This window comes from Sorex araneus, chromosome X (genome assembly GCF_027595985.1).
Source record: "Sorex araneus isolate mSorAra2 chromosome X, mSorAra2.pri, whole genome shotgun sequence".
Classification (NCBI taxonomy): domain Eukaryota; kingdom Metazoa; phylum Chordata; class Mammalia; order Eulipotyphla; family Soricidae; genus Sorex; species Sorex araneus.
In genome coordinates, this window is record NC_073313.1 from 157,524,066 (window position 1) to 157,549,481 (window position 25,416).

General features: G+C 45.0%; 1 protein-coding gene and 1 non-coding gene across 2 annotated transcripts; both read left to right on the plus strand.

Annotated features, from left to right (window-relative positions):
- The first annotated feature begins 11,101 nt into the window (after positions 1 to 11,101).
- On the plus strand, positions 11,102 to 11,208 carry LOC129400432 (U6 spliceosomal RNA). The gene has a single exon (XR_008627675.1). It is a non-coding gene; the product is annotated as a U6 spliceosomal RNA (small nuclear RNA).
- An 11,798-nt stretch (positions 11,209 to 23,006) lies between these two features.
- On the plus strand, positions 23,007 to 23,957 carry LOC101556305 (olfactory receptor 12-like). The gene has a single exon (XM_004620646.3). It carries the CDS (start codon positions 23,007 to 23,009, stop codon positions 23,955 to 23,957), a length of 951 nt encoding a protein of 316 aa, XP_004620703.3.
- Positions 23,958 to 25,416: the final 1,459 nt, after the last annotated feature.

A 25,416-nucleotide genomic window follows, 5' to 3' on the forward strand; every position in this document is an offset into this window, starting at 1 on the left:
GTAGAGTGTTTAGGGTTTTCCAAGTATAGTATCATATTGTCTGCAAATAGTGATGACTTGACCTCTTCCTTTCCTATCTGTAGGCCCTTGATATCTTTTTCTTGTCTAACTGCTATGGCCAGGACTTCCAGTACTATATTGAATAGGAGTGGCAAAAGCGGGCAACCTTGCCTTGTGCCCGAACTTAGAGGGAAGGCTTTCAGTTTTTTCCCATTGAGAATGATACTTGCCGTGGGCTTTTGGTAGATGGCTTTGACTATATTAAGGAAAGTTCTTTCGAAGCCCATTCTGCTGAGAGTTTTCATCATAAACGGGTGCTGAATGTAGTCAAATGGTTTCTCTGCATGTATTGATATGATCATATGGTTTTTATTATTTCTTTTCTTGATATGATGAGTTATGTTGATTGACTTGCGAATGTTGAACCATCCTTGCATCCCTGGGATGAATCCTACTTGGTCATGGTGTATGATCTTTTTGATGAGTCGTTGGATTCTGTGTTCATCAGGGATATCGATCTGTAATTCTCTTTCTTTGTGGCATCTTTGTCTGATTTTGGTATCAGGGTGACATTTGCTTCATAGAAACTGTTTGGAAGTGTTTTTGAAACTTCAATTTCTTGGAAAAGCTTAAAGAAGATTGGGAGTAAGTCCTCTTTAAAGGTTTGGAAGAATTCACTAGTAAATCCATCTGGACCAGGACTTTTGTGCTTGGGGAGACTTTTTATTACTGTTTCAATTTCCTTGATGGTGATAGGTCTGTTCAGGTATTCCAGGTCTTCTTGGTTCAGTCTTGGGAGGCTATAGGAGTCTAGGAATTTATCTATTTTCTCGAGGTTTTCATGTTTCGTGGCATAAAAATTCTCAAAGTAATCTCTGAGGATCCTTTGAATTTCTGTGATTTCTGTTGTAATGTCCCCCTTTTCATTTCTAATTCGGTTTATTAGGGTTTTCTCTCTCCCTTTTTTGGTGAGTCTTGCTAGAGGTTTATAGATCTTGTTTATTTTCTCAAAGAGCCAGCTCTTGGTTTCATTGATCTTTTGGATTGTTTTTTTTGATTTCCATCTCATTAATTTCGGTTCTGAGTTTTATTATTTCACTCCTCCTGTTCGGATTGGGCTCCTTTTGTTGGTCATTCTCCAAGCTCTTAAGCTGTGAGGTTAGGTTACTTATGTGGGCTCGCTCCTCCTTCCTAAGGAATGCTTGTAGAGCTATGAACTTTCCTCTTAACACAGTTTTTGCTGTGTCCCATAGGTTTTGGTAACTCATGTCCTTATTGTCGTTCGTCTCCAGGAATCGTTTGATTTCCTCTTTGATTTCCTTTCTAAGCCACTCATTGTCCAATAGTGAGCTGTTTAATTTCCAGGTGTCTGATTTCATTTTCTGTTTGTGTGTGTGATTTATATCTAATTTCAGCGCATCATGGTCTGAGAAGATCGTTGATACAATCTCTATCTTCTTAATTTTATGGAGGTATGTTTTGTGGCTCAGCATTCTTGGAGAATGTTCCATGCACACTTGAGAAGAATGTATATTCAACTTTTTGAGGATGAAGGATGAAGTGTCCTGTATATATCTACTAAATCCCTTTCTTCCATTTCTCCCATCAGAAGCTGTATGTTCTTGCTAAACTTGAGTCTGCTTGATCTATCAAGAGGTGATAAAGCGATGTTGAAGTCTCCCACTAGTATTGTGTTGCTATTGATGTCTTTCTTCAAGTCTATGAGTAGTTGTTCTAAGTACTTTGCTGGTCCTTCATTAGGTGCATATATATTTAGTATTGTTAGTTCTTCCTGTTGTACAGACCCCTTTATCAATAAGGAATGACCTTCACTGTCTCTTGTGACCTTCTTCAGTCTGAAATCAATGTGGTCTGATACTAGGATGGCTAACCCAGCTTTTTTATGGAAGTTGTTCGCCTGTAGGATTGTTTTCCAGCCTTTGACTTTGAGCCTGTGTTTGCTCTGACTGTTGAGATGTGTTTCTTGCAGGCAGCAGAATGTTGGGTTCAATTTTCTAATCCATCCTGCCACTCCATTTTTGTGCTGAAGTTTGGTCTATTTGAGGGTCCTGTCTTGTTTTAAAGTAGCCCATTCAGTTGTTCTTGTAACCATGATTTTGAGTCTATGAAATTCCTGAGCTGTTGTTTATCTCTGAAACTGTGTGCTGTTCCTTCTGTTATGAATGAGAGTCTAGCCGGATAAAGTATTTTTGGTGAGGCATTTATTTCATTGAGTTTTTTCACTATATCCCACCACTGTTTTTGGGCGAGGGTTTCATCAGACAAGTCGGCTGTGAATCTTAAGGATGCTCCTTTATAGGCAATTTCTTTCTTTGATCTTGCTTCTTTCAGGATTTTGTCTCTATCTAAGGTTTTGGTCATTTTGATGAGGATGTGTCTTGAGGTATTTTTAGTTGGATTTCTTCTAGCTGGTACCCTTCGGGCCTCCTGAATATGGTCACATGTTTTCTTCAGCTCTGGGAACATCGTAGCAATGGTGTCTGTGACAATTTCTTCTTCATCAGGGTTTTCTTTATGTCCCTCTGGGACTCCAATAATTCTTATATTACTCCTCTTGACTTCATCACGATCCTCTCTTGCCATCTGTTCCCGGATTGTCAGTCTCTTTTCCATTTTCTGTTCTTTTCTAGAGAGTCTCTGGAATTCCTCTTTGAGCTCACAGATTCTGTCCTCAGAAACTGTTACTCTGCTGCCGAGGCTGTCCAGTGAGTGTTTTAATTCGCCTACCAGGTTTTTCAGGTCTGACATTTCCGTTTGTATTTTCTGCATCTCTACCTTCAAATCTTCTTGTATTTTATTGGTATTGATTTCCATTGTTTCCTTTAGCTCCCTAAACATCCTCAGTAGTTCCTTTCTAAATTCTAAATTTTGTCAAAGAGGTTGTAAAGCACTTCATTGCTGTTGGGGTCTTCTGGACTAGCCTCTTCAACAAGTAAACTTGGTGGGGATCTGTGTTGCTTTACCATTGTGACCCCTGTGGCTCAGCCCTTCACACTGACTGTTACTAATCTGTTTATGATGCAATATTAATTTAGGTGGGCTTGATGAGATATTGGCTAATGTGTTTCTGTTGGTTAAGCTAACCTGGTGAAAGCTCCAGCTAAGAGGCTAACTTCTGCCATAGAGGCAGGGGGAGGGTGGGAAAGGGAAGTATACCCGGGATATTGGGGTGGGGAATGTGCACTGGTGGAGGGATGGGTGTTTGATCATTGTGAGATTGTAACCCAAACATGAAAGCTTGTAACTATCTCACGGCGATTCAATAAAATTTTTTAAAAAAGAGGGTAACTTCTGGTTCTTGTGGGATATGGAGGGGAGAGAATAATTCTCTCCGGGAGCCCTGGATCCCTGACCCAAGCTGGTACCTGGATAGGGTGTCAGAGAGTGCACGAAACGTTTTAGCTTTGGATGTGGCACGGTGTCCCTCAATTCCCATCCCCAAAGACCAAGGGTGAAAACCAGCTTTCCTGGGAACTGGATAAAAATGTGGCTCCGGGCAGAAGCCCTGACCTGGGCTGATACCTGGATTGATGTATAAATCCCGTGACCATCAAGAAATGACCATCCATAATAGCATTTTAAAATTTTTAAAATTTGAAGTCTATGCTGATTGACTAAGAGGACACCAGCGTTACCAAGGGAACTGTTTGCCCGTAAGATTGTTTCCGCCCTCTGACTTAAGCCTGTATCACCCTGGCAGTTCAGGTGTCTCTTGAGTAGAAAGTCAGGCTTGGTTTTCTGACCCACCCTTCCACTGTTTCTACTGACTGGAAAGTACAGGCAATTGATTGAGTGCGATTATTAGGATGAAAGGATTTATTACATCATTTTGTAGAATTTACGCATGTTTGTGAGGCTTGTCTTTTTAGAAGCCCCTGTAGTGCTTCTTGCAAACCTGGTTTCAAGGCTATGAAGTTGCTTATTTGCTGGCCCATACAGCTTTGTATCTTCATTCAAGCCTGAGTGTTCCTGGTGAGGTGTTCATGTCACTGAGTGTTTACATTAGTCTCACGGGGACTTTAGCTGGCCAAGAGTCTCCTTTGATAAACCTGCTGTGAATTTGAGGTGAGCTTCTTTGCATGTAATTCCCTTCAATGTTCTGTCTCTGTCTCTGGCTTTTGTCATTCTGATTATGTGTCCTGAAAAATGTTTTGGGGGGACAGTGTCCTACTATGGCTGAGTCGATTTGGGTCATGTGAGTCTGTGTAGGGCTGGGGAGATGGTCCGGTGCATAAGGGACTTGAGTCTGCATTCATCCACTCTGGTGAATTCTCCCTTTTGACTTCTCTGACTGGTCATTCTTCATCTGATTTATCTTCCTGTCACCGGGCTACACAGTTTTCTGTGCACTGTTCAATTTTTTTTTTTTTTAGACTTCCCCCACATACACACATTTTCTTTTCTTTTCTTCGTCTTCCTTTTTTCTTTTTGCTTTTTGGGTCACACCTGGCGATACACAGGGGTTACTCTGCACTCAGAAATTACTCCTGGCGGTGCTCAGGGGACCATATGGGATGCTGGGAATCAACCCGGGTTGGCCGCATGCAAGGCAAACACCCTACCCGCTGTGCTATTGCTCCAGCCCCTTCTTTTTTTTTTTTTTTTTTTTTTTTGGTTTTTGGGTCACACCTGGCGATGCACAGGGGTTACTCCTGGCTCTGCACTCAGGAATTACTCCTGGCGGTGCTCAGGGGACCATATGGGATGCTGGGATTTGAACCCGGGTCAGCCACGTGCAAGGCAAACGCCCTACCCGCTATGCTATCACTCCAGGCCTTTTTTTAGAGGTTTCTTACATCTCATCTTGCAGTCCACTGATTTAGTTCTCGATTCTGTAACTGCTACTGGGGTCTCCCATGATTCCACTGTTGCTTACCAAGAGGCTGTAGAGCTGGTCAGGATTGACTGGGCCTTTCCCTGGTCACTCACTGAGAGGCTGTAGAGCTGGTCTAGATTGACCGGCCTCCTCCTGGTCGCTGGTGGGCTTCTCTGCAACTTCCCCGTGTCTTTGCCACCTGTGGGCAAGACTTTACCCTCTAGCCCCTCGCCAGTGCCCCCTGGAGCTCTCCAAGGGATTCAGGCTCTTCTAGCTCATTTCCTTGCTTGCCGTACCTATCCCAGTGAACTCTTTCTATTTCTGGTGTGTTGTTTTGAGTTCTGGATGTGGATTAGGGGACGATCTCTAATGTCTCTGGCTGTAATTTGGGGCTCTGTGGGGCGAATGGATTGGGGTGTTTCTCTATTAGGCTGATGTGACTGGGGCAGTCAGGGCTACACATGACAATGTGGGTTCACTGTGGAGGTCTATGGTTTGCCCTGTGAGGTGTGAGGCAGGGAGACATATCACAGCTGCTTTACTGGCCAAGTAATTCTGAAAACCCCAATAAATGATTCAACCTGGGACCAAGAAGCAGTGTCCAGCGGGCAGGCTCCTTCTGAAGATGGGGACTGGGTGCTTGGAGGGAAGGATGGGAGGTCTGGCTTTTTTGTTGTTGATGAAAAGGCAACTAATCTTGGTCAAAATATGGAGAAATTGGAACCCTTTACCTTTTGTTGATGGGAAGGAAAAAAGAACAGCTCTCCTATGAAAACATATGGAAGTTTCTAAAAGAAATTAAAAATAGAACTACCTCCGACTTTCTATTTCTATTCTGGGTACTTATCCAAAAGAGTTGGAACGAAGGTCTTGAGTCACATCATCAGACCTGTGTTTACTTCAGCACTGTGGAAATCTGTCCTGACAGGTGGATGAAGATATTATTGTGGTATACACAATGGCCTACTGTTCCACCTTTAAAAGGAAGGAAATTTCTCCAGTATGCAAAAATATATATGAAATTGAGAGTATTTTGAGGGTGAGATGAGAATTACAGAGACAGGAACTGAGTGTATGAGTCCCCTCAAGGAACGGTCTGAAGGGACTCCAACAGGTTTGGTCTGTTGCAGGAGCAGACAGTGGGAGACAGCTGCCCAGAGCCGGGAGTGGAGCGTGTTGAATTTTAACAGCAGGGAAGGCCCTATGGGAGCAGACGGAACCCCCAGAGGTGCTGCGTCTCCGGCTTGGGGGCTGCGCAGCGCAGGCACACTTCGATTCTGGGTGAGTGTTGAGCCCATGGTGAGTATTCACTTCATGATCACGTCAGAGATGCATCGCGTCAGTGCGCTTTCCAGAGTCAATGGATGAGAGGAACACTCTCCTGACGGGGCAGAGGCAGGAGAGGGAATGCCACTGCCCAAAGGACCATCTAACTTTATCATTTACGGGTAGACGCCCGTGAAGCTATTCATAGGGCACCATCCCCTACCAGCAACTTTGTGGCAAACCTGCTGTTGATGGGACTCTAAAGCTGAGAGCTCTGTGTTTCATGGCCCCTGCAGTTCCAGGGGCCACCACTAAGGCGAACAGAGAAGTGTGTGGACCCCCAGAGCTGCACTCGCTGAAGCAAGGGTCGTGTGGTGCTGAGACTGAGCCAGGTTCAGACACGGAGGCGTCCTGTCTCCATTCTCTAGAATCTCCTAGTCCCCTGACTTTATGCATGTGTAGGTTGGTGCATCATTCTCTGCAGAGACTGTTGGGAGTGTCTTGGAACCTTTTCCAGATACGAGCCAACTCATCCATTGAGTCGGCCTTCATACCAATGCCACGTTGGTTTCTCCCTATAGCTTGGGATATGTTTGGAATCTGACTCTGAGGCCTTGGGAGGAGTTTCTCTCTGTCTAATAGTTATTATGTGCATTTGGGAACACCAAGATTCTATGTGAGACACCCACACTCCTCCAACCCCGCCATGGAAGTTCGTCTATCGGCCCAGCTGCAGAGACTCCTAACAAATCTCAAACGAGATCAAGTAGACACAAACATTTCTAAGATACACTTCAGTTGAGAACCGGGGAGAGCTTGGGTGCGGCTGGGCCAAGTCCCAGCCCTGCGGAATCCCCTTCAGCCACACCCACACCTCAACAGCTGCTGCCAACCCACGCTGGTCTCCACCTCACCAAGGAGCTCTGCAGACACTCCAACCAGCTGGGACTTTCAGGTACACGTGGTTTTCCGTGGGCAAGAACGCTGGGCATTCTTGGGGTGGGGATAGGTAACTTCCTCCCACTTCCCCATGCTTCCAGAAGCCCCTTGCAGCCACACCCGCGTTCCACCACTGCTGCCATGTAAACTCACTGCAGCATGAGGGTGCATCCAGGCTTTCTGACACCCCCAAATTTCTGCCGTGCCTTTGGCTGGACCCCAACAACTTGGGACCAAGTTTACCAAGAAATTAAATTCCAAAAGTTAGGTATGCTATGCCCACAAAACATCTCTGGCTCAGCTATACAAGCTCATTTATTAGCCTTATTTCATAGACCCATAGATAAATCTCAAAAGAGATCAAAAGCCGCAGTTAAGCTCAGACTCACACATGGCTGAACAGACCGGGGTAAATTGGAGAGGGGCAGGTTGGCCTATGCTCACCCAAGCAGAGCCCCAGACGGCCACTTGCTTCCACAATCCAAAATCACAGCCATGCTCCTGGCCTGACTCCACCGTCTCAGGACGAACATCACCAAGATATAATCTGGTGAAAATCTTGGTATGTGGATTTTGTGACTGAAATCTCCAGGCTTTCTCAGGGTCAGGATGGGCTACCTCCCCCTACCTCCCTGTACTTCCAGAAGCCTCGGCAGTCACATCCACATTCCAGAGATGCTACCCAAATGAAAAGCTACTCCAGTCTTACCGTTCCAATAAAAATATCAAATGCAGAAGCTTCTTAGTTTTATATAGTCCCATTTGTTTATATTTGTTTACACTTGCTTGGTCAGTGGTGTTTCATTCTTAAAGATGCCTTTAGCTTCAATGTCATGGAGGGTTCGGCCTACATTTTCCTCCAGGTGCCTTATGGATTCAGGTCTGATATTGAGGTGTTTGACCCATTTTGAGCTAACTTTTGTGCTTGGCATTAGACAGAGGCCTGAGTTCATTCTTTTGCATGCAGTTGTCTAGTTTTCCCAGCACCACTTGTTGAAGAGGCTTTCCTTGCTCCACTTCATATTTCTTGCTCCTTTGTCAAAGATTAAATGATCATATGTTTGAGGGGCTGTGTCAGAATATTCAGCTCTGTTTCATTATTCTGCCAGTCTGTTTCTGTTCCAGTACCATGCTGTTTTAAGTACTACCGCTTTGTAGTATAGAGGAGGTCAGACACAGAATGACTGCACTCATTTGTGGAATATAGAGTAGCATAATATGAGACTAACACAGTAGAGATAAGTAGAGGTCAGTATAAATAAGGGCCAGGAAGATCACACCATGGTTTGGAAGCTGACCCCACGTGCTGGGGGAAAAGGCAGTTAGGACAGATGGAGAGGAGACCACTAAGTAAATGATAATTGGAGGGATCACCCAGGTTGAGATATGCGCTGAAAGTAGACCAAGGACCAAACACGATGACCTCTTAGTATCTGTGTAACAAATCACAATGCCCAAAATGAGAGAGAGTAAGAAAGACTGTACCTGCCACAGGGGAAGGGGGTGTGGTAGGGTGAGGGGTGAAGGGTGGGACACTGGGCACAATGGTGGTGGAAAATGTGCACTGGTGGAGGGATGGGTGCTCGAGCATTGTTCAAATGAAACACAATCATGAAAGTTTATAACTATATCTCACAGTGATGCAATAAAGCTTGTTTAATTAAAAAAATACTGAATGCTCTGAACAAACACCATGACCTCTTAGCACCTGTATTGCAAACCATAATGCACAAAAGGAAAAGGAGAGAAAGAGCAAGAAGGAAAATGCCTCTCATAGAGGATGTTGGGGTGTGGTGGTGGTGAGACAGGGAACATGGTGGTGGGAAAAGTACACTGGTGGAGGGATGGGTGCTGGATCATTGTATGACTGACATACAATTATGAATAGATTTGTAATGGTCTATCTCCTGGATATCCAATTAAAAAATTTTTAGAGAGTAATGTGAAGTTTATGCTCAGTTTAATAAGTTTAATCAATGGTTGAATAAATAGTAGTACTCTGAAATTAAAAAATAAAGCTGTTGGGGCTGGACTGAGCTATCAGGGCGAGCCCATGTATACTGTACCGTACTATGGACAGGAACATAGGGACCCATGAAAATGGGCGAGATTTCTCTTGTGTCCTGACTGGTTTGGATGAAGCTGAACATTTTCCCCCTTCAAGCTGCCTTCAGAAAAATAATTTCAGAAAACTGAAAAGAGCAGTTTTTCCTTCTCTCACAGAAGCCTGGCTGGTCTTTGACATGCAGATGGTGTTAGCCAGGCCTGACCTTTGATATTGTAAATTGTAGATTTCAGGTGCAGGCCCAGCTTTGTCTTTGGGATGTAAATCCAGGTGCCTGTAGAAGGTTTCAGTTTTGGTTTTGTATCTTTCCCTTCTCAGTTCTGTATTCTTTTCCCGAAGCTATAGGTCTACCCATACAAGGAAACAATATGTTTCCATTGTCTCAATGTTCTCCCTGTAACATTTTTTGATGCCGTTGGTGACATCACTATATTGCGTCCTTTAGAGGTACCATGATCAATAAAAGGAGGTCCACGAGGCCCTCTGCTTTTGCTAAGAGCCAGAGTGAGCCTTAGTCCTCCAATCAATGCATTTCTTCCGCGTTCCTATCTCAGTGCCTCCGATTGCACAAATGTTCACGCAACATAAAGCCTATAATTTATTTTTTTAAAAATAAATTTTATTGGATCACCGTGAGATACAGTAACAGACTTTCATGATTATTTCAGTAATTACATTTTGGAATGTAATTACATTTCTTGCTCTTTTATCAAAGGTTAAGTCATCATATACTTGAGAGGCTGTGTCGGAATATTCAACTCTGCCCCACTGGTCTGCAGGTATGCTTCCAGGCTAATACCATGCTGTTTTAATTAATACTGCTTTGTAGTACAGTTTGAGATTGGGGAGGGTGATGCCACCCATCTTATTTATTCCCACGGATTGCTTTGGCTATGTTGCGGTTTATTAATCCATATGAATTTCAGGAGTGTTTTGTCTATTTCTTTGAAAAATATCATGGGTATCCTTATAGGAACTGCGTTGAATCTGTACAGTGCTTTGGGGAATATTGACATTTTGACAGTTAATCCTCCCAATCCATGAACAGGGGATGTCTCTCCATTTCCTAGTGTCCTCTTTCATTTCTTGGAGTAGTGTTTTCTAGTTTTCTTTGTATAGGTCCTTCACCGCCTTAGTTATGCTGATTCCTAGGGACTTTAGTTTTTGAGGCACTATTGTAAACAGGACTGTTTTTCAATATCTTTTTCTTCTTTTTCATTATTTTTGTATAGGAAAGCCATGGACTTTTGAGTATTGATTTTGTTGTGTGAATATTCATTCTATTGGAGCAGCTGAGACAAGGAACATGAGAGGAATTATTTTCATGGAGGGTCCAAATTCTCTCAGATCCTGTGACAAAGATAGAGTATCCTGAGATCTCCTTTTATTACCATCCTACTGTACACACTTCTAAAAGGCTCAATGACGTCATCAATAAGGAAGCTACAGGAAGAACAGGCAAAGCCAAAAGCTTTTCTGCATGCCAAAAACAAACATGCTAAGTACCTGAGATCTGTGAGAAGAGGAAGACTGACTCTTTTGGTATACTGAAATTTATGTTATTTGATGAAAGCAGCTTAAAGAAAGAGATGTTCTCCTCATTCTGGACACACGATTAATCCCGCCAATTTTAATGGGTCTCGTGTTCCTGCCTGTTTGCGGGACAGTCTGCACGGGTTCATCCTGATGGCCTAGTCCAGCCCCCACAGATTTTGTAACCTGCCACTCTACTATATAAACCTATTATTTCTAGGATCTATTCTGTAGAACTTTTTGGGTCCTCTAAGTACAGTATCATGTGGTCTGTGAATAATGATAGCTTGACTTCTTCCTTTCCTATATGGATGCTCTTGATATCCTTTTCTTGCCTATGTGCTATGGCAAGTACTTCCAGTACCATATTGAATAGAAGTGGTGAGAGTGGGCAACCTTGTCTTCTTCCTGATCTTAGAAGGAAGGCTCTTAGTTTTCCACCGCTGAGAATAATGCTTGCTGTGCTCGCTTCGGTACCACATATATTAAAATTGGAACAATACAGAGAAGATTAGCATGATCCCTGTGCAAGGATGGCACTCAAATTCGTGAAGCGTTCCATATTTTTTTCTACACGGTGGAATACTATGCAGCTGTTAGGAGAGATGAAGTCATGAAATTTGCTTATAAATGGATAGACATGGAGAGTATCATGCTAAGTGAAATGAGTCAGAAAGAGAGGGACAGACATAGAAGGACTGCACTCATTTGTGGAGTATAGAATAATATCACGGAGGATTTTGATATACTGAGTTTGAACGCCCTGTTTGGCTAGGGCTTCGATGACCGCCTCAGTCTCAACAGAATCGAAGGCCTTCTTTAAGTCGATGAACGTTAGACAGAGCAGCATCTTGAACTCTCTCGAAACTTCAGTGAGTTTGGTCACTGTGTGGATATGGTCTATCGTGCTGAATCCCCTTTGGAACCCAGCTTGCTCACATGGTTGTCCTTCATCTAGTGTTCTGCCTATTCTTTTCAGGATGACATGAATGAACAACTTGTAGATGACAGACAGCAGGCAGATTGGGCAATAGTTGACAATGTCATGGATGTCTCCCTTCTTGTACAACAGAATGGTCCTACTGGTTTTCCACTGAGATGGAACCTTGCATTCAGAGAGGTAGCGTGTGAAGAGTCGATCCAGTGTATTGATGAGTACTGGTGGCAGATTCTTCAGGTGTTCGGGCCTGACCTTGTCTGGACAAGGTTCTATACACGTCTTTACCAACGAAATGGAGTGTCGGATTTCAGAAGGGAGGAAGTTGGGAACGACATATCTATCCTGCAGAATTTGGTATGCGGGCAGGTGGACATGGCTGTCAAAGAGATTCGAGTAGAAGTCTTGAATAATCCTCTCCATTGCCTTTCTGGAAGATGTGACAGATCCATCAGGACGTTGAAGGGCAGTCATCTTGGTCTTGTAGTTGGCGAAGGATAGGCGAGCGTTGCGAATACTTTTCCCGGCTTCTGCTGCACTGGCCAACATTGCTGCTCTTCTCTCTTTGAGGTCTTCCTTTATCGCATCTCTGCACAGCTTTGTGAGCTCGGACGTTAGCTTGTGGTTGCCTGAAGCTTGCGTCAAACCATGTTGACAAATGAGCTCAAGAGTTTCCAAGGACAGGCGTCTGTTTGTGGCTTTCTCACTCTCGGCATTCTTTGCACAGTCATGGAGGTGCTGAACCAGTCGATTGTATTCCTTGTTGATGTTGTCAATAATGGCATCTTCCCACGTTGCTGCAATAGTGCCAAAGAGCTCCCAGTTGGTGGTCATTCTGGGAGTTGCCTTCTTAGACTTAAATTTTGCAGACCTTTCTCCCTGCTCTGTGAAGTAGAATTTTTGCACGAAGGAGACAGTGGTCTGATCCCATGTGGAATTTTGGGGCAACAGCGACATCAGTCAGGCAAAACCTTGGATTGAGAATGATGTGGTCAATTTCATTGTGGAACTGTCCACCGGGAGACTCCCATGTCCAGCATTTAGATTCGGCCTTCCGGAACTGTGAGTTACCATGGATGGTCTTGGTCGACATGATGAATTCAGACAGTCTCTCACCCTGATCATTCCATTCTAGGCCATGGGTCCCAATGTGGAGTTCTTCAGGTGACCTTCTCAGACCTATCTTGGCATTAAAATCACCAACAACAAATCCTCCACAGGCTGTATTGTGGATTCACCACCAGGATCTCACCATTCTACAAGGAAGTGATCATTGATGTAAAGAGAGAAGTGCAGCAGGGTGATACCATTTCACCGAAACTCTTCAGTGCCACCCTCGAGAACATCATGTGATGACTGGAATGGGAAGGAATGGTAGTGAAGATAGACGGTTGGCAATTATACCACCTCTGCTTTACTGATGACATTGTTCTCATAACACCAAACATTAGTTAAGCGGCACAAAAGCTGGCCGACTTCGACCATGAGTGTGGAAAGGTAGGTTTGCAGCTGAATCTCAACAAGACTTTGCTCATGAAAAACGAACTAGTCCCTGAAGGTTCATTTGCTCTCAATGGAATGAACATCTCTGAATGTAGCAGCTATGTGTATCTGGGTTGAGAAATCAACATGAGGAACAACTTGGTGCCAGAACTGCGCAGGAGGAAGAGAGCAGCGTGGAATGCCTTCAAGAGCATCGAAGAAGTGGTTAAGGGAATGAAGAACCTCCGACTCCGGGCACATCTTTTCAATTCCACCATTCTTCCTGCACTAACATATGCCTCAGAGACCTGGGCCCTACACAAACAGGATGAGAATGCTATTAGGTATCCCAAAGAGGAATCGAAAGAGCTATGCTAGGAGTATCACGTCTCACTCAAGTGAGAGAAGGAACCTGGAGTTCTGACCTCTGTCGACGGTCAAGAATCAGGGATGCTGTCTCGTTTGCCAAGGCGTCAAAAATCAGATGGGCCGGTCATGTAATACGATTCAGAGACGATCGCTGGACTAGAGCTGTTACTGACTGGATTCCACGGGACGTCAGAAGACCTCGTGGCCGCCCACCAACTAGTTGGTCAGATTTCTTCATCAAATCCCTGAATGAACGATTTGAGGCTCTTCCTGTTCCTGGAGCAAGAAGATATCATTGGGCTGCACTAGCACGCGACAGGGACAAATGGAGACGTTACTGGTGCCCGCTCGAGCAAATTGAAGATCAACAGGATGACAAGTGATACAAGTGAAGATAAGAATAATATCACATGAGGCTGACACCCAAGGACAGTGGATAAAAAGGCCAGGAGGATTGCCCCATAGCTGGAAGACTGCTTCATGAGCGGAGGGGAGAAGGCAGATGGAATAGAGAAGGGATCACTAAGAAAATGATGGCTGGAGGAACCAGTTGTGATGGGAGATGCATTCCAAAAGTAGATAATGGACCAAACATGATGACCTCTCAGTGTCAGTATTGCAAGCCATAATGCCCAAAAGTAGAGAGAGAGAGTATGGGAAATATTGTCCGCCATGGAGGCAGGGGGAGGGTGGGAAAGGGGGGATATACTCGGGATATTGGTGGTGGGGAATGTGCCCTGGTGGAGGTATGGGTGTTTGATCATGTGAGATTGTAACCCAAACATGAAAGCTTGTAACTATCTCACTGTTATTCAATAAAATTAAAATTAAAAAAAAGAGAATGCTTGCTATGTGCTTGTGGTAGATGGCTTTGACTATACTGAGGAAAGTTCCTTTTACTCCCATTTTGCTGAGTTTTTTTTTTTATCATAAATGGGTGCTGGATCTTGTCAAATGACTTCTCTACATCTATTGATATAATCATTTGGGTTTCATTTTTCCTTTTGTTGAAATGGTGTATTATGTTGATTGACTTGCGAATGTTAAACCATCTTTGCATCCCTGGGATGAATCCTACTTGGCCGTGCTGTATGATCTTTTGGATGAGTGGTTGGATTCTATTTGCTAGTATTTTGTTGAGGATCGTTGCATCTATATTCATCAAGTATTTCTCTTTTATTCTGGTGTCTCTGTCTGCTTTCAGTGTGAGGTAATATTTCACGAATCACGAGATCACAAAATCCCGTTAATCACCGATTTCTCGGGAGGGCTCAGTAACATCTCATTTCGTTCTTTCCCTGAGATCTTAGAAGTCTATATCAACTTGGCTCTCCTAACGATGTTGCACTGGGGGCTCTTCAGGATCAGGGGAATGAGATCCAGCTTGTTACTGGATTTTGCATATAAATACACCATGGGAAGCTTGCAAGGCTGTCCCATGTGGGCAGGAAAGTCTCAGAAGATTGCCAGTTTCTCCCAGAGTGAGAGGGAGAAGTAGGCTAAAGGTATTTAGGTGATATTTACCTCATAGAAACCATTTGGAAGTGTTTCTGTTTCTTCAATTTCCTGAAATATCTTTAACAGGATTAGGAGTACGTCCTCTTTGAAGGTTTGAAAGAATTCACTAGTGAATTAATCTGGGCTAGAGCTTTTGTTTTTTTGGATACTTTTGATTCCTATTTCAATTTTCTTGATAGTGATAGGTCTGTTCAGGTATTCCAAGTCTTCTTGGATCAGGTTTTGGAGATTATAGGAGTCCAGGAATTTATCTATGTCTTCAAGGTTATCTACTTTCGTGGCATAAATCTTTTCAAGGTAATCTATGTTATCCTTTGAATTTCTGTAGGTTCTGTTGTGATGTCTTCCTTTCCGTTTTTGATTCTGTTTATTAGGGGGTTCTCCGTTTCTTTCTTTGTGAGCCTTGCTAGTGGTTTACAGATCTTGTTTATTTTGTTAATTTTTATTCTTATTTAATTTTAAGTCTTCTTAATTTCTACTCTAAGATTTATTATTTTCTTCCTCCTATCTGGTTTGGGCTCCTTTTGTTGGTCATTCTCCAAGATCTTAAGTTGTGAGGTTAAGTTACTTATGTGGGTTCGCTCTTCCTTCCTGAGGAATACTTGCAGAGCTATAAACTTTCCTCTTAACACTGCTTTTGCTGTGTCCAAGAGGTTCTGGTAAATCGTGTCTTCCTTCACATTCGTTTTCAGGAATCTTTAGATTCCTTTTTGATTACCTTTCTAAGCCATTCATTGTTCAGAAGTGAGCTGTTTAATTTTCAGGTGTTTAGTTTGAATTTATATCTCTGGATGGGATTCACTTTTATTTTCAGTTTAAAAAATCATTGATACAATTTCTATTCTCTTAATTTTATGGCGGGTAGGGTGTTTGCCTTGCACACGGCCGGCCCGGGTTTGATTCCTCCCTCCATCTCGGAGAGCCCGGCAAGCTACCGAGAGTATTCCGCCCAAACGGCAGAGCCTAGCAAGCTACCCGTGGTGTATTCAATATGCCAAAAACAGTAACAAGTCTCGAATGGAGATGTTACTGGTGCCTGCTCGAGCAAATCAATGAACAACAGGACGACAGTGCTACAGTGCTAATTTTATGGAGGTATGCTTTCTGGACCAGCCTGTGATTTATCTTGGAGAATGTCCCATGTGCACTTGAGAAGGAGGCATATTCAGCTTTTGGGGATGAAATCTTGTATCACTTGTCATCCCGTTGATCTTCAATTTGCTCGAGCGGGCGCCAGTAACGTTTCCACTCGTCCCTGTTGCATGCTATTGTAGCCCAATGATAAATGCTCACTCCAGGAACAGGAAGAGTCTCAAACCGTTCATTCAGGGTTTTAACGAAGAAGTCTGACCATCTCGTTGGTGGGCGGTCATGCGGTCTTTTGACATCGGGTGGAATCCAGTTGGTAACATCTCTAGTCCAGTGGTCATCTCTGAATGGCATTACATGTCCAGCCCATCTGATTTTTGACGCCTTGGCAAATGAGATAGCGTCCCTGATTCTTGACGATCGACAGAGATCGAAACTCCGGATTCCTTCTCTCACTTGAGTGAGACGTGATACTCCTAGCATAGCTCTTTCGATTCCTCTTTGGGGTACCTAATAGCATTCTCATCCTGTTTGTGTAGGGTCCAGGTCTCTGAGGCATATGTTAGTGCAGGAAGAACGGTGGAGTTGAAAAGATGTCCCCAGAGCCGGAGGTTTTTTATCCTCTTAACCACTTCTTCGACACTCTGGAAGGCATTCCACGCTGCTCTCTTTCTCCTGCACAGTTCTGGCGCGACGTCGCTCCTCATGTTGAGTTCTTGACCCAGGTACACATAGCTGCTGCATCCAGAGATGTTCATTCTGTTGAGAGCAAATGGAACGTCAGGGACTAGTTCGTTTTTCATGAGCATCGTCTTGTTGAGATTCAGCTGCAGTCCGATCTTTCCACACTTGCTGTCGAAGTCAGCCAGCTTTTGTGCTGCTTGGCTAATTGGTGTTATGATAACGATGTCATCAGCCAAGCAGAGGTGGTATAGTTGCCAACTGTCTATCTTCACTCCCATTCCTTCCCATTCTAGTTGTCACATGACGTTCTCGAGGGTGGCACTGAAGAGTTTCAGTGAAATGGTATCACCCTGCCGAATCCCTCTCTTTACATCAATGATCACTTCCTTGTAGAATGGTCAAGTCCTGGTGGTGAATCCATAATACAGCTCATGGAGGATCTTGATGTATTGAGTTTGAATGCCCTGTTTGGCTAGGGCTTTGATGACCACTTCAGTCTCAACAGAATCAAAGGCCTTCTTTAAATCGATGAATGTTAGACAGAGCAGCATCTTGAACTCTCATGAAACTTCAATGAGCTTGCTCACTGTGTGGATATGGTCGATCATGCTGAATCCCCTTTGGAACCCGGTTGGCTCACATGGTTTTCCTTCATCTAGTGTTCTGCCTATTCTTTTCAGGATGACTCGAGTGAACAACTTGTAGACGATGGATAACAGGCATAATCGGACAATAGTTGCCAATGTCGTGGATGTCTTCCTTCTTGTACAACAGAACGGTCCTGCTGGTTTTCCATTGGGATGGAACCTTGCATTCATACAGGTAGTGTGTGAAGAGCCAAGCCAGTGTATTGATGAGTACTGGCGGCAGATTCTTCAGGTGTTTGGGTCTGACCTAGTCTGGACCGGGTGCTGTACACGTCTTTACCAACGAAATGGTGTGTTGGATTTAGGAAGGGAGGATGTTGGGAACGACATATCCATCCTGTGGAATTTGATATGTGGGCAGGTGGATGTGGCTGTCAAAGAGATCCGAGTAGAAGTCTTAAATACTCCTCTCCATTGCCCTTCTGGAAGATGTGATAGATCCATCAGGACATCGGAGGCCAGTCATCTTGGCCTTGTAGCTGGCAAAGGACAGGCGAGCGTTGTGAATACTTTTCCTGGCTTCTGCTGCATTCGCCAGCACTGTTGCTCTTCTCTCTTTGAGGTCTTCCTTTATTGCTTCTCGCGAGAAGGGAAACTCAACCCACCCCCACAGAGGCACCCTAGTGAAGACAGCCAGGCACGGGGCAGGAGAATCTGCATCACTCTCTTCCAGGAGCTTTGTTTTATGGTCTCTGGATCTTGGCTGTTGATGGGATTATTCGAGCTGGGGGCAGTTTGTGGATGTGACTGTCTAGCTATTGGGAAAAAAATACATAAAATTTAAAAAATTGCTGGTGCTGGGGCTGGAGCAATAGCACAGTGGGTAGGGCGTTTGCCTTGCACGCGGCCGACCCGGGTTCTAATCCCAGCATCCCATATGGTCCCCTGAGCACCGCCAGGGGTAATTCCTGAGTGCATGAGCCAGGAGTAACCTCTGTGTATTGCCGGGTGTGACCCAAAAACAACAACAAAAAAAATTGCTGGTGCTAAATTAAGAACAGACTGATCTACTTGGTAGAATTGAGAACCTATTGATAAACCCTCACATTTATACACAGCTGCACCCAGGGACAGGAAGTGGAGTAAGGGGGGCCTCTTCAACAAAGGATGCTGGAAACACTGAACAGTAACATGCAGAAGAAGAGAATAGAAAAAAAACTGTATCTGTATTTCACACCATTCACAAAAGTCAATTCAAACTGGACCAAAGACCTTGGTATGAGACACAGTGCATAAAATAAAATTAGTAAAACGCAGAACATTTCATAATTTGGATCTCAAAGGTGCTTTAATTATATTATTCCACCTGCCAAAACAACAGAAACAAACATAAATAAAGGAACACAAAAAGTTAAAAGATTTTCGCGTAAAGCAAAGCCCCAGCAGCTGTAAACCTTCAGAACCTAGCCACAGCCATATTCAAGGCCACTCACCTCATGCTTGGACAAGCCTCGCGCATGAAGGAACCAGCAGAGGAACCCAGTTATGTGGGACCCGGGCCTGAGATCTCCAAGACTGCTCGAATCAGGATTGGGCTTCCTCAACCAAGATCCCCAGTTTTCCAATAGCTTGGCAGTCACACTCACAAACTGCCCCTGGCTCCATGTAATCTTATCAACGGCCAAGATCCAGAGACTACAAAATAAAGCTCCCGGGAGAGAGCGATGCAGTATTTCCTGGAATGACCTCTCATACTCTAGCCCACTGATATACCTAAAGTAGCATACATGTGTTTGATTTTAACATACTTGCTTGAATTCCTGTATATATGGGCTTAAATGGCCCCAGAATAAAATGCAACAAACTTTATACACTTCCCTCTTTTTTAAAAAAATTTTTAAAAATTTATTTATTTTTAATTAGTGAATCACCGTGAGGGTACAGTTACAGATTTATACACTTTTGTGCTCATGCTTCCCTCATACAAAGTTCGGGAACCCATTCCTTCACCAGTGCCCATTCTCCACCACCAGTAAACCCAGCATCCCTCCTACCCTCCCCAATCCCATCTCCCCCCACCCCACCCTGCCACTGTGGCAGGGCATTCCCTTCTGTTCTCTCTCTCTAATTAGCTGTTGTGGTTTGCAATAAAGGTGTTGAGTGGCCACTGTGCTCAGTCTCTAGCCCGCAACACCATTCCCCCGCATGGCCTTCAACTACATTATAGTTGGTGATCCCTTCTCTGAGTTGCCCTTTCCCCAGAATGTGAGGCCAGCCTCCAAACCATGGAGTCAATCTCCTGGTACTTATTTCTACAATTCTTGGGTGTTAGTCTCCCACTCTGTTATTCTATATACCACAGATGAGTGCAATCTTTCTATGTCTGTCTCTCTCTTTCTGACTCATTTCACTCAGCATGAAACTTTCCATGCAGATCCACTTATATGCAAAGATCATGATTTCCTTTTTTCTAACAGCTGCATAGTATTCCATTGTATAGATGTACCAAAGTTTCTTCAACCAGTCATCCGTTCTAGGGCATTCGGGTTTTTTACAGATTCTGGCTATTGTAAACAGTGCTGCGATGAACATATAAGTGCAGATGTCATTTCGACTATACTTTTTTGCCTCTCTGGGATATATTCCCAGCAGTGGTATTGCTGGGTCAAATGGGAGCTCAATATCTAATTTTTTGAGAATCGTCCATATTGTTTTCCAAAAGGGTTGAACCAGTTGGCATTCCCACAAGCAGTGTAGAAGGGTCCCTTTCTTCCCACATCCTTTCCAACAGCGGTTGCTTTTGTTCTTTTGGATATGTGCTAGTCTCTGTGGTATGAGGTGGTATCTTGTGGTTGTTTTGATCTCCATCTCCCTGATGATTAGTGATGTAGAGCACTTTTTCATGTGCCTTTTGGCCATTCGTATTTCTTACTTGGTAAAGTTTCTGTTCATTCCTTCGCCCCATTTTTTGATGGGGTTGGATATTTTCTTCTTGTAGAGTTCAACCAGTGCTTTATATACCATTGATATCAACCCCTTTCTGATGGGTATTGTGTAAATATCCTTTCCCATTCTGTGGATAGTCTTTGGATTCTGGTCACTGTATCTTTTGCGGTGCAGAAGCTTTTTAGTTTAATGTAGTCCCATTTGTTTATCTCTGTTTTTACTAGATTGCTTAGTTCCGTGTCACCTTTGAAGATACTTTTATCTTCAATATCGTGGAGGGTTTTGCCGACCTTGTCTTCAATGTACCTTATGGTTTGTGGTCTGATGTTGAGGTCTTTAATCCATTTTGATCTGACTTTTGTGCATGGTGTCAGGTCAAGGTCTAAGCCCATTTCTTTGCATGTGGTTGTCCAGTTGTACACACTTCCCTCTTATGGTGGTGGGAAGATGCTCGCTGGGTGGGTGGGTATTTGAATATTATCTGTAATGAACTACTATGAATTACTTTATAATAATAAAATGCATAAAAATCGTAAGAAGCAAAAAAGAAAAGTTCCTGCATGGAAAAAGAAACATGAAAAAGAAACATGAGCAAAATGAAAAGACACCCAATGAATAGGAGTAAATATATATGCACAACACATCAGATAAAAATTCAATGTCCAAGATATACAAAGCACATGCAAAGATCAATAACAATAAACCCATAGACCATCAAGTTGGAGAGAAAGGCAACAGACACTTCCCTGAAGAAGAGAAAGGACCGGGGTGGGGGGCAGAGGAAAGGGCACTGTGTTATGAGTAACATGCTCTTGGGAAAATAAAAATAAGATGACAATAATACATTCACTACATTAATTTGCTTAAAATAAGTCAGCATTACAGTACCTAACAGTTCATCTTTTTTTTTTCTCTCCAGGAAGTGATAGAAAGCTTTGCTGGTCACTGTTGGGTGCCCCAGTAAGCCCTGGAATTAGTCAGGCAGAGTCTGTCCCTGGGGAGGGGAGGTCACTGCCTTCCTGCTCCTCCTAATTTGCTTTCTCCTCCTTCTGATACTGTGAGACTGTCACTCAAGCAGATCTGGGATGACAGAACAGCCCCCACCACTAACAGTCTCAGCCCCCAGCCCTGACACTGGGCCACACCATCTGCTCTGAGATGGGACAGTTGTCCTCATCGTTGGGGCCGCATGTGGCACATTCCACTCTGCGTTGTGAAATTCAGAGTAACCATGTGAACCAGCAAAGCCAAGAGTAAAGTAGTAAGACTTAGTCCCCATGACAATCCCCTCCCCTCCATTAGATGTGTGTTCACTGTGAAAATCAGCCGCATCAGCTCTAGAGTCTGAGTCGGGCATTTCTGAAGACAGCTGGGCATCTTCCTTTTAGACAAGTGTTTTATTTTTTTCTTTTTGGGTCACACCCGGCTCTGTACAGTGGTTCCTCGTGGCTCTGCACTCAGATTGCTGCTGACAGTGCTTGTGGGACCATATGGAATGTCAGGGATTGAACCCATGTCGGCCTCGTGCAAGGCAAACACCCGACCCGCTGTGCTATCACTCCAGTCCAGGACAAGTGTGGGATGTTGTCGCAGAGTTCCGTGGGCATACCCTAGCAGGCCACCACATCTGCGTGGTGTCCAGCCTCTTCACCATGTCCAGGGGTCCCCTGGGTCACTAACACCAGGCTTTTCCATTGCCTTTTTATCTCTAGTTGGTCCCAGAGGGATGCAGACAGCGCCAGGCCTCCTGCTCGCCGTCGGGGCTGGGAATCGGGGACAGTGGGTCACAGGACTTGGGGACCCAGGGAGCCGGAACCCAGAGCCTGCAGACACCCTGCCCCGCCTAATTGGCCATTGGAGGCCTCTGGTCCCACTGGACAGGGGAGACTCTTCACTCCAGTGGCCGAGTGCGTCTGCTGCAGGGACACTGAGCCACACACAGCCGGTCCTACCTCAGCAGGAGAAGCAGCACACAAGCCTCCAACGTGTCCCGTGTCCCTGCAGTGCGGAGACTGGAGCAGAGGGAAGGCCCAGTTCCTGCCCCATCTGAGCATCCCACCGAAAGCCCCCAGCTGTCCTGAGACACCTCTGAAGGTGAGGGCAGGGGCAGCGGGGCTGTGCAGACAGGAAGCCCTCGGGAGTGGTGACCATGGCCCCGAGCTGGCCTCTGTGCCCGCGGATGAACCAGGGCCAACACAGTAAGGCTCAGTGACAAGAATAGAGGAGATTGTGGGTCAGCCAGGCAGACACACCTCTCCATACCAGCTAGCAAGCATTGGGGCCAGCTCTCCCCAGGCTCTGCTGAAGGTGCAGTCAGCACCCGCCCAGTCTGCGGGCAGTGGGTGCTCAGACACCTTTTCTCAAAAGCATTCAGGGTGGGCAGAGGTGGATGAGGCCTCTCAGGGGCGGGCTGTCATCTCCTCATCCCTGCCTAGAAAACACATCCTGACCTGGTCTCCCGTGAGTGCTCAGCACTGCAGCTGTGACACCCCCTCCCGGCAGCACCAGCTCGGTGTCTCCAGGGAAGGAGCCTGCATCCTTGCGGTCCCTCATCGCACATTCTTGCCTTTCAGGTCAGTTGGAATCATCTGGAGGGCCAACGATGATTTGGGAACCACTCAGATAGTGTGACCTTGGCACGTAAGGGATCTTGTGTTCCAGGGACAGAATGACCTTGAGACACTGATTTACCCCCTTCCCCATGCCCTACCTCCTCACTGCCACCTACCCCGAACCCACCGCCCACCCCGGGCCATGATGGCCCGCAGACACGGCAATCTCTCAGCAGCGCCTCTGCAGGACTTTGTGCTGGTGGGCTTCGAGGGGGGCCCAGAAACCCAGGCCCTGCTCTTTGCTGTCATCCTGGCCCTGTACACAGTGACCGTCCTGGGGAACCTCACCATGATCGTGGTCATCACCCGGGATGCCCGCCTGCACTCCCCCATGTACTTCTTCCTCCAGAACCTGTCCTTCCTGGACCTGTGCTACTCATCTGCCATCGCCCCCCAAACCCTGGTCAACTTCTTCTCCTCCTCCAAGGCCATTACCTTTGCTGGCTGTGCCGCCCAGTTTTTCTTCTTCTCCCTGCTGGGTTCCACAGAGTGCTTTCTCCTGGCCGTGATGGCCTATGACCGCTTCATGGCCATCTGCAGCCCCCTGCGCTACCCCGTCACCATGCGTCCCTCAGCCTGTGCCCGCCTGGTGCTGGTCAGTTACTGTGGAGGCCTCTTCAACACCACCATGCAGACCAGCTTCACGTTCAGCCTCCCCTTCTGTGGCTCCAACCACATCAACCACTTCTTCTGTGATGTGACTGCCTTGCTTCAGCTGGCCTGCACCGACACGGCGCTCAATGAAATGATCTTGTTTGGCATCTGTGGGCTCATCATTCTGGGGACCACAACTGTGATCCTCATCTCCTACGGCTATATCATAGTGACCATCCTCAGGATGCGTGCGGGATCCGGGAGACTGAAAGTCTTCTCCACCTGTGGCTCCCACCTGACTGCCGTATCCCTTTTCTACGGGACACTCTTCGTCATATATGCCCAGCCAGGGGCCATGGAATCCATGGAGCAGAGCAAGGTGATCTCCGTGTTCTACACGTTGGTCATCCCTATGCTCAACCCCCTCATCTACAGTCTGCGGAACAAGGATGTGAAGGAGGCCCTTCGGCGCCTGGGTCAGAAGCACACGGGGCCCTGAGGTATGTTTCATTGGGATGGTCTGAGGGGTGCAACCCTGGGAATGGAGGATTTTCCCCCTTCTTCCATTTATTCTTTCACCCATAATTATTGAAGATTATTCCCAAGACATGAATTTGATTCTATACTATTTTCTAGTTTTTTGACTTGGTATAGCCTCAATAACACTTGAAATAAAATTGATCAAAACACTAATTTAACTTTACTTTAGTCATGTTTGTGATAACTGCGTTGCTGTGTAAGAGATCTCCAGATGTTTTCCAACCTGCTAAAGTAGGTTGAATAGCAGCCCTTATACTAACAACCTCTCCTTGGCCTCCTTACATCAACCTCTGGGAGCTTCACTCTATCACTCAACTTTCTTTCTTTTTGTCAATTGAATCACCATGAGATATACCATTAAATTTGTCCATGATTGGGTCTCAGTCATTCAATGTTCCAATACCTGTCCCATCACCACCGCACAAATCCCACCACTAATGCCCCCAGTTCTTAAAAAAGACACAGGAAAACCATGTCCTGAAAAGATGTTTTGTTTTTGTTTTTGTATTTCTGGGGATGGAACCTGGGTCACCAGGTAAAGGTAAACACTCTACCCTTTGTGCTATTTCTCCAGCCGAGAAGAAGCCTTATTTTCAGTATTGAATTTAAAATGTAGTGCTGGAGTCAGAAGGAAGGTGCCTGTCACAGAGGCAGGGGGTGGTTGAGGTGGGAGTGATGGTTAGATACTGAGGTCTTAGTGGTGGAAAATACGCACTGGTGGAGGGATGGGTAGTTGGTCATTGTATGACGGAAACTCAATCATGAAAGCTTTGTAACCATATCTCACTGTGACTCATTTTTTTAAATTTATTTTATTGAATCACCAAGTGGAAAGTTACAAAGTTCTCAGGCTTATATCTCAGTTACACAATGATCAAACACCCATCCCTTCACCAGTGCCCCTATTCCACCACCAATAAAAACAAAAACAAAACAGAAACAAAAGCAAAAACAAACAAAAGAAAACAGTATACATCCCACCCCTCAACCCCCCAACCCCCCCCCCGTGCGTGAGTGATAATTTCACTTCCTTTTCTCTTTACCTTGATTACATTACAGATTTCAACACACAACTCACTATTGTTGTTAGAGTTTCAAAACAGACTCACTATTTTTGTTGGAATTTATCCCCCAAGAATACAGCTCTATTAACAAGGAAATATTTGATAATAAGTTTTCCACTGATGAGAATGAAGTGATAAAATGTCGCGCGGCCGTGGTAGCGGCCGCGCGGTTTACAATTTCTGTATTATAGTAATTAAGTCCGCAAAGATTTAAGTTGGAAAATGAATCATTTCCCTTCCTGGAACAGCATGTAGCCAAAGTTAGTTCACAGTCTCCATACATGGGTGCAAGCACTTGCTGGAACCCCAAATCCTAAAGCTGTCTGTGGTTCCCGCTCGTTCCACATCCACCGG

Excerpts from the sequence above, each read along its gene's own strand:
- LOC101556305 (XM_004620646.3), top strand. The coding sequence starts at position 23,007 with ATGATGGCCCGCAGACACGGCAATCTCTCAGCAGCGCCTCTGCAGGAC.